The sequence below is a fragment of the Arabidopsis lyrata genome (assembly GCF_000004255.2).
Source record: "Arabidopsis lyrata subsp. lyrata unplaced genomic scaffold ARALYscaffold_1, whole genome shotgun sequence".
Lineage (NCBI taxonomy): Eukaryota > Viridiplantae > Streptophyta > Magnoliopsida > Brassicales > Brassicaceae > Arabidopsis > Arabidopsis lyrata.
Window position 1 is genome coordinate 13320756 of NW_003302555.1, and position 8881 is coordinate 13329636.

The 8881-nt window shown below is 38.1% G+C and overlaps 1 protein-coding gene across 1 annotated transcript; it reads left to right on the forward strand.

Moving 5' to 3' along the window:
- The first annotated feature begins 5699 nt into the window (after positions 1-5699).
- Positions 5700-7859, forward strand: LOC9329661 (probable 9-cis-epoxycarotenoid dioxygenase NCED5, chloroplastic). Its single transcript, XM_021010359.1, has one exon. The coding sequence runs from the start codon at positions 5855-5857 to the stop codon at positions 7622-7624; it is 1770 nt and encodes a 589-aa protein (XP_020866018.1). The 5' UTR covers positions 5700-5854; the 3' UTR covers positions 7625-7859.
- The last annotated feature ends 1022 nt before the right edge of the window (positions 7860-8881 follow it).

Below are 8881 nucleotides of genomic sequence, written 5' to 3' on the forward strand. Positions count from 1 at the left end.
GATTAAAATCTTCCTTGTCTCCTCGCCAGATCTCTCGAGTTGTTCGATTTTCTCCTGGCGAGCCGAATCAAGGCCAGCAGTCTCCTGCACGAGCTGACTGGAAGATTGCAGTTTTTCGATCTCTCCTTCAGCAACAGCAGCTTTCTTGGAAACTTTGGTAAGCTCCTCTTCGTAATAGTTGATGATGCCATTCACGTCCAAAGTTGCCTAATGAAAGAAGATGCGTTTTAAAAAAAAAAATCGAAATTAGTTGTCGAAGGGTGCAAATAGTCAAACCTGGGAGGAGTGGAATGAATGGCTGACATACATCTTCTTGATATCAGGCTTCTACCACTCAAAGGACGAGAGTTTCTTCCCAAAGCGGGTGTGGAAGCACCTAAACATGTTCCCAATCTTCTCTTTGTCTAGAATAAAGATAGTTATTTGAGGATTGAGCTTCTTGAGAAGTCGATTGATCTCAAGTAACAATATGATAATTAAAGGTTATCTGATTGGGATGAAGCTCTGGCAACAAGTCCCGAGCTCGGAGACGATCGAACCCTGGAAGTATTGCCTCGGGGTCGTCTAGGGGGTAACATCTCCAAACCCAGCGGCTCCTTTAAAACGATTCCTGAATCAGGATTTACATCCTGAGTTTCAGCCGATTCAGGAATAGGCAGATTCGAAGAAGCGTTTCTGCCCTTCCTTGTGTTTTTGGGACGCCCCTGGAGCAGGGGTTCAAGTTCCTCGGCCTTCCTCTTTTTCATGAGAGAAGAATCACCTGTAAGGCATTCTTCCTCAGCGGTGGCAGCGACCACGTTGTCTGCTGCTGGGATGGGGGAGGGAGCGCTGTTCACAGCGACCGCCATTGTCTTTGAACCTTCAAGAGATCCATCGTCAACAAGGAGAGTTTTCCAGTAGACTTTGTCGTCTCCGGTGGAAGTTGCGTTTTTCTTGTTTTTCCCGACTAGGGAAATCTGATCTTTAACCTTTTTGTTTGCCTCTTTGATCTTTCTCCTGTCTCGGGCATTTAGACTCGAGAGATCAATCTCAGCAGGAGGAGGGTCGACGGGGCGAGTAAGTGTCATTCTGACAGAAAACCCGGTGCCGTGAATTCTTTCCAGAGTAAAAGAATTCCAATTAACTGGCCTCTCCAAGACGGCCTTGTAAAAATTGAGAAAATCGATGGATGGAACTGGTCGAATCTAAGGACCTGCGAGAAAACAAAGAAATATTGAAACGCAGTTTGAAATAACAAAGGGAGCTTATTCAGTTAAGTCCCAATTTCTACCCAAATTCGATAACCAGTGAGTTCGAGGGAGTTCAGAAGAACTCTGAATTAAAAAATTATTTATGCGGAAGAAGAACCAAAACTTCCTCCAGGCGGTGTCCTTTAAAGGCAGGCCATCAATGAGATTCCGATCCGCGTTTGGATAAAGGGCATAATATCCAGAAGTTTGGGATTCGCGAGCTTGGAAAAGTTCCAGGAGTTCGCAAAGTCCCAATGAGTAGCCCGCCTCCGCCGCAACAGTGAGGGTACACAAAAGATACTGGAGCATGTTGGGCGACATCTGGGAGAAAGCAATTCCCAGATGGTTGAGGTAGACGAGAAGCACCTCAGGAAGGGGAAAGAATAAGCCGCACCCTTTGAAATAAATTTCATAGGCACAGCAGTAACCTTCTCGCCCCGACTCTGGAGACTCAAAGGGCTCCGGGACTACCATCTCTACCTCAGGAGGGATGAGACATAATCTACGAAGATCGTTGAGAGAATCGATAGTTGATTCACTCTGGGGGTGAAGATCAAACCCATCTCCGGTTTGAATCTGGGGTCCGGACCCTTCACCCATGAGAGCTTTGAGATCGTCAGCCTCGTATTCGCGGAATTCGGAAGAAAGGTTCGACATTTTACGAAAGGGATTTTTTACCAGAAAGAAAACAGTGACTTCTGTAATAAGAATGAAGGTTTTCTAGGTAAAGAAGATAAGATGGAAAAGTAATATTACCTCTTAGAACCCTAAAGTATGATGAAAGACCGCCTCGAGAATATTGGGAAGTGGGACGGTTTTCCCCGTGGTATTAATATAAAATTAGAAAATTAATGATTACGGTTGTCAGGGATATCAAATCATTTGATTATCCGAGATCGGCGTAATAGCGTAAAACATGGAATAATTCCGAAATGTTAAAGATCTCGAGTCATTAATTACAGTTTACTTAAGTCTTCCAAGGCGAGCACTCAGCTCGCAAGACTTGGGGGGCTAAATGTTGGGGTCGGATCCCACACATCTTCGGTAGGATCCATTTGGACCTGTCCACGTCATTATTACATAATAATCCTCTTGGATTTCTAGATGTTTCACTGCGAGAATCAAGCTCGACCTGTCGGAAGTTCGATTCAGTTTATTAAAGAGCTCGATCTTTATTAGTACGGAGTTCGCTCTTATTCAACATACAGTTCGCATAAAAGAAGGCCAAAGCGAGGAGAATATTGTTCGAGGTTCGCGGCAGCGTCAAGACGCAGGAGTTCGGAGTCAACAAGAAAGAGTTTGGAAGATCCACGCGGAGCCCAAGATAGTTCAAATTCAAGCCATTTCGGTCAAATTATAACCTACATGATTAATGCGGATCAATGCGATTATGAGCAGTAAATGACCGCATTGATCATGTTTTCTCTATAAAAACAACCTCAAACGCATGTCTTTGAAGAGAGAACAACCTTTTACCTCTTACCATCAAGCAATACAACATACTCTTTCTTTTACAATTTCGCAAGGCTTTTTACTATTTTATTCTTGCCAAACTCTTTCGCTTTATTTAGTTTCTTTGTTACTTTCCTTTTCAAATCTTTATTTTCATTTGTTGATTTTAGAGTTTTTCTCCACAAAAATACTTAAAGACAATCGAGTGTGAATCCTACATCCACATGGCACATTAAAGTTTCTCTTATCACAAATTGGGTTATAAATTTAATAATCATATGGACAAAGGATTAAAAAAATCCTACTTGTTATATATCGTAATTCTAAAAATACAATTTGAAAGACAAAAGAAAAACATGGAGTAGGCAAGAAAAGAAAGGTAGGACAAGAGTGTTGATATATGACAGTAACATAAATCTCACAACCTATTCATCAGCACACCTCTATTGTCTCTACTCTTATTATAAGTTTCCTCAACGTGCGAACAAAATCATATTACATGCCAAAGTTTAAATAGTTTTGTAACCGAAAAAAAACACATAAACATAAACGTAGAAGTAGCTGTATATGTGTAGTATAAAGATTCAGTACTAGTACAAACAAATATAAAAGAAATTACCCAACCACGCATAGGAAACTTATGTCTTAAGTAAAAATATAAGAAATTCACCGAAACAATGTGAGAATAAACGCCGAAAGGCATAACTACATTGGTCTACACATAGAATAATCATTCTGACATTTCAATTATTAGTTTAGTTGGTTATGTTTAGTAAAACATTGACAGAAATTTGGATATGTTTAGGAGAATATTAATATGCAAATGTGAATTAAGTTTAGAAAGGGCGATACAACATTCATGCACCCATCTATTTCATGAATTTTTTGTCTTCAAACTTTCTGCTTATCATTCATATATATTTTGCGGCTCAGTTATACACTCTAAATTCTAAGCCAAAACCCAAGTTATATATACATATGTGTCTCATAATGGAATACTTAAAATTTTTATTTGATGACATGTCTAAGAAATGGAAGTATTTCTTTGAGAAAGTGAATAGGCGTCCCTATATTAATGTGAAATGGTTCAATTGCAAATCAACCGAAATGATATAAAAATAGACTGGGGGGTTGAAAATTTAAGGAAATCAAAATGAAAAAATAAGAGACCCAAAGACCAAATTAGTCGTCACGTAGAAATTGAGTCGAGTGGACCCAAAATTGTAAGTCTTTTTTTGTATTTCTCTTCAACGGCCCACCTGCCCAACATAATTTCACGTGGACCGACCAATTTATAAAAACTGTCTATATACATTATTAAAATAAATTTTGCGGAACTCTCATACCCTTCCTTTTTCTCTTTCGGTGTAAATTTCCTAGCCGATGCATGCGAGTCCGGTTACTACAGTTTGAATAAGTTTTTTTTTTTTTTAATCAGTTTGAATAAGTTATTGGTAATCTTATAATTGGTTTGACTAAACGAGTAAATCCTCAAGTTGGTTATCTTCGATTTTTCTCATATCTTCATTAAAACCAATTAGAGATATATTGTATAGAGACTTTCGAGCTTCGTATCAAAACTTTTGATTATTACGTATAGAAAGTTCCAAGTTTTAGTACATGCGTGTAAACTGTTGTTATGCACTATTTTCAGGTTTATAAAAGTCAAATTGAGATTTTTAACATTTTTAATTATTTATGGTATTACTCCATGGTATTTTATTTTTAAAAATCATATTTAGGATACTACGCATGTTATCTATATATACCATGTTAGATCTCGTCTCTATTCACTATGAGATCTAGTAAACCTTTGATTATAATTGAGGAAAAAAGAAAGAAAGTAAACCTTTGATTTTAAGATGAAGACGAAATCAATCCAGCATCTCATAAATATCACTAGAAAGTTTGAACAGTCTATCGAATCAACAGAGTTAGAAATTTGGGATATTCACACCAAAAACTAAAGAGATAAATAGGACACTATTTTATTATATTAATGACACCTATTGTTGGAGATATAATCCAAGTCCCACATCGGAAGTTTGATGGGACAATCAATAATATATAAAGGGTTAGGACCAATCCACTAATTGCCAATTGGTTTTTAGTTGAAAGTCCAGAATTAGTCCAAATTTAACAACACCAAACTATTTGCAGCTTACCGATTGAACTGTATAGATTCCAGTGAATTTTCTAGCAACATACACTAAAAACCAATCCACTAATTGTCAATTGGTTTTTAGTTGAAAGTCCAGAATTAGTCTAAATTTAACAACACCAAACTATTTGCAGCTTATCGATTGAACTGTATAGATTCCAATGAATTTTCTAGCAACATACGTATAGACAGTTCACGTACCAACCTACTTTATGATTTGTTGTAAGCGAAACAACGGACCTGGTCCTGGTTAGATCAAAGAAAAATATATATCGTCTGAAATTCAAGTCTAAACGATTCTTCTTACAAAAAAAAAAAAAAAGTCTACACGATTTTTTTGTTCTTTTTTTGGTATACTCGATTTCTCATGCATGTGATAGTTTCGATTTTCTGGAAGTTCTCATTCACAAATAATAAAGTCATCAAGTTATCGTATGTTGCGTGTCTATTGATTGTATGTTTAAATGTCTATTGATACGAGTAATTTTCTAACAACATTACATTTTCCATGTAAAAGAAACGGACATTCAATGACGTAACCTCACGTGCATGGTCAAACTGATAACTTGAGAATACATTTTACCTAAGACTACTACTGTATTTGCAATCTAAACTCTTTGGGATGGTGAAATATTACATGTATTACTATTTAGTAGTCGAAACATTACTTCATAAAGAGTTTAGATTGATCATTACTCAATTCATTAACATGTAATTATTAGTCCGAAAGAAAGCTTGATCACTTCCTCAAGACCTCAACTAAAATAGTTAGTGCAAAAAAAAAAAAAAATCTTGGAGTCCAATAAAAAAAGAAAAAGTATTATGGTATTAAAATAATAATTAATGTGATTACGTTCCTTTATTTAAATAAGTAAGAAATAAATAAAACATAAAGTATTAAATATTTCTGAGTCCAAAACCTCAAAAGAAAGTCTATATATACTCAAACTCTCTCTCTCTCCAATACTCAAAACTCTCTCAATCTTCTTTTCTTAACTCTTTTTTAGCTCTCATGGCTTGTTCTTACGTATTAACACCAAACCCAACCAAACTCAATCTCTCCTTTGCTCCCTCCGATCTCGACGCTCCTTCGCCGTCATCCTCCGTTAGTTTCACCAACACTAAACAAAGACGTCGTAAACTCTCCACAAACTCCGTCTCCGACACTCCAGCTTTACTGAATTCCCCAAACTACCCTTCTCCAAACCCCATGATTCCCGAAAAGGACACTTCCCGTTGGAACCCTCTCCAACGCGCCGCCTCCGCCGCACTCGACTTCGCCGAAACCGCATTGCTAAGACGCGAACGTTCTAAACCTCTCCCTAAAACCGTTGATCCTCGCCATCAGATCTCCGGTAACTACGCTCCGGTGCCGGAACAATCCGTTAAATCATCTCTCTCCGTTGACGGAAAAATCCCTGAATGCATTGACGGTGTTTATCTCCGTAACGGTGCTAATCCACTCTTTGAGCCAGTTTCTGGTCATCACCTATTCGACGGTGACGGTATGGTTCACGCCGTTAAAATCACTAACGGTGACGCGAGTTACTCGTGCCGGTTTACGGAAACCGAGAGATTGGTTCAAGAGAAACAACTCGGTTCTCCGATTTTTCCTAAAGCCATTGGTGAGCTACACGGTCACTCCGGCATCGCACGGTTGATGCTATTTTACGCACGTGGTTTATTCGGTTTATTAAATCACAAAAACGGAACCGGAGTTGCTAACGCCGGTTTGGTTTATTTTCACGACCGATTATTAGCTATGTCTGAAGACGATTTACCTTACCAAGTTCGTGTCACCGACAATGGCGATTTAGAGACGATCGGAAGATTCGATTTCGACGGACAATTATGCTCCGCCATGATCGCTCACCCGAAGATTGATCCAGAGACGAAGGAGCTATTCGCGTTGAGCTACGACGTCGTTAAGAAACCGTATTTGAAATACTTCAGATTCTCGCCGGAAGGTGAGAAATCGCCAGACGTGGAGATTCCTCTTGCGAGTCCAACGATGATGCACGATTTCGCGATCACTGAGAAATTCGTCGTGATTCCGGATCAACAAGTGGTATTTAAACTCTCCGATATGTTTCTTGGGAAATCTCCGGTTAAATACGACGGAGAGAAAATTTCCCGATTTGGAATTTTGCCCAGAAACGCTAAAGATGCGTCGGAGATGGTTTGGGTCGAGTCGCCGGAAACGTTCTGTTTCCATCTCTGGAACGCTTGGGAATCGCCGGAGACCAATGAGGTTGTGGTGATTGGATCTTGCATGACTCCGGCGGATTCGATCTTCAACGAGTGCGATGAGCAACTCAACAGTGTTTTATCGGAGATCCGGTTAAATCTCAAAACCGGAAAATCCACACGCAGAACTATAATTCCCGGTTCGGTTCAGATGAATCTTGAAGCTGGTATGGTAAACCGGAATCTTCTTGGGAGGAAAACCCGGTACGCGTACCTAGCGATAGCTGAACCGTGGCCTAAAGTCTCAGGATTTGCAAAAGTGGACCTTTCTACCGGAGAAGTGAAAAATCATTTTTACGGCGGTAAAAAATACGGTGGTGAACCTTTTTTCTTACCGAGAGGGTTAGAATCTGACGGAGAAGATGACGGTTACATTATGTCGTTTGTTCATGATGAGGAGAGTTGGGAATCGGAGCTTCATATTGTTAACGCCGTTACGTTGGAACTAGAAGCAACCGTTAAATTGCCGTCAAGAGTACCGTATGGTTTCCACGGCACTTTCGTGAATTCGGCGGATATGTTAAACCAGGCTTAGTATGAAGTAAACCGAATCCGGTTCAGGTTTGGTTTATTGTGCAGAGGCAGATTTTTGTGAATACAAAATAGTCTTTGTTTTCCCGAAGCGGTGGGAGCCAGCTTGAAGCTTGTGTAAGTAGAAGTTTTGCTAAGCTCAGCTGGTTTCTGTTGCATTTTTTTGTGGTGTATTAATAAGAAACTGACATTTTGTTGATTAAATCAGTGAGAGTACAAACAAATTCTCTTAAAAATTACTCCGTGAACATACACATCATGACATAATCATCGATACATTTTCCCGTAAATTTTGTGAACCTTTGATAGATTAAATTTTGGAAAAGTATTGGTTTGAAGTTTGAACTTTCAAAATGGATAAGATAGCCACTGTTTTTTCCAATGATCACGCTATTGTAACCTTGTTTTTTATTCTCTTTTTTGCCAAAGTTATTCTTCCCTTAGGTATTGCCCTTTGTACTTTCCTAAACTTTCATTTTATATGATATTTACAAGCTTAGCAAAAAAAAAAAAAAAAAATAGTTTGGCCACAAGACTCGAATGATAAAATTTCATTGGCAAAAAAAGAAGAAGATAAAATCATCATGGAAAGCAAAGAGACAAGAGACTTTGAAAAGCAAGTGTGATTGGTGAATGGTGACACTTACTTGGCATAAGGGTCGTTGTTGTCGTCGGAACAAACATCATTAGAGTTAAAACTGTCAAACAAAATTTTTTTTGCAAATAAGGCGAGACTCGTTAGTCATAAGACGGTATTGCCTAAAAGAAACTAGCTAGTAAGAGATTAAGTATCCCAAAAGATCGTAATTTAGTACATTAATTTATAATTTGAAAGAGGTGATTTGCTAGTCGTCGTTGATCCAACTGTGATACATGAACAATATCAAATATTTAAAAATCTCGATATATCAATATCATTCTACCTAACCAAGTAATTAAATAGTAGTATATGACAAATCCTATCGTCCTAATCTGTAAAAGGTTTTGGGGGCCGCAATAAAACGATATTACCTCCCACACAAAAAAAAAAAAAAAAAAATGAGACATCAATGTCATTACTTTTATATTTTTGCAACAATGTCTATTTGTGAATTTATGTCATGGACCGGATTCGGCTAAGACATATATATTCTTTTCACTGTTACAATTTTTACAACAACACAAAAATTTATGATCAACATTAAATAAGTTGCCAAAAGCTATGAACAACAAAATTCTATTATCCTTCTCTTTACCTTATGTCATACTTCGATCATTTTAT

Bases quoted from the DNA above. Each gene is read 5' to 3' on its own strand.
- LOC9329661 (XM_021010359.1), top strand. From the start codon at position 5,855: ATGGCTTGTTCTTACGTATTAACACCAAACCCAACCAAACTCAATCTC.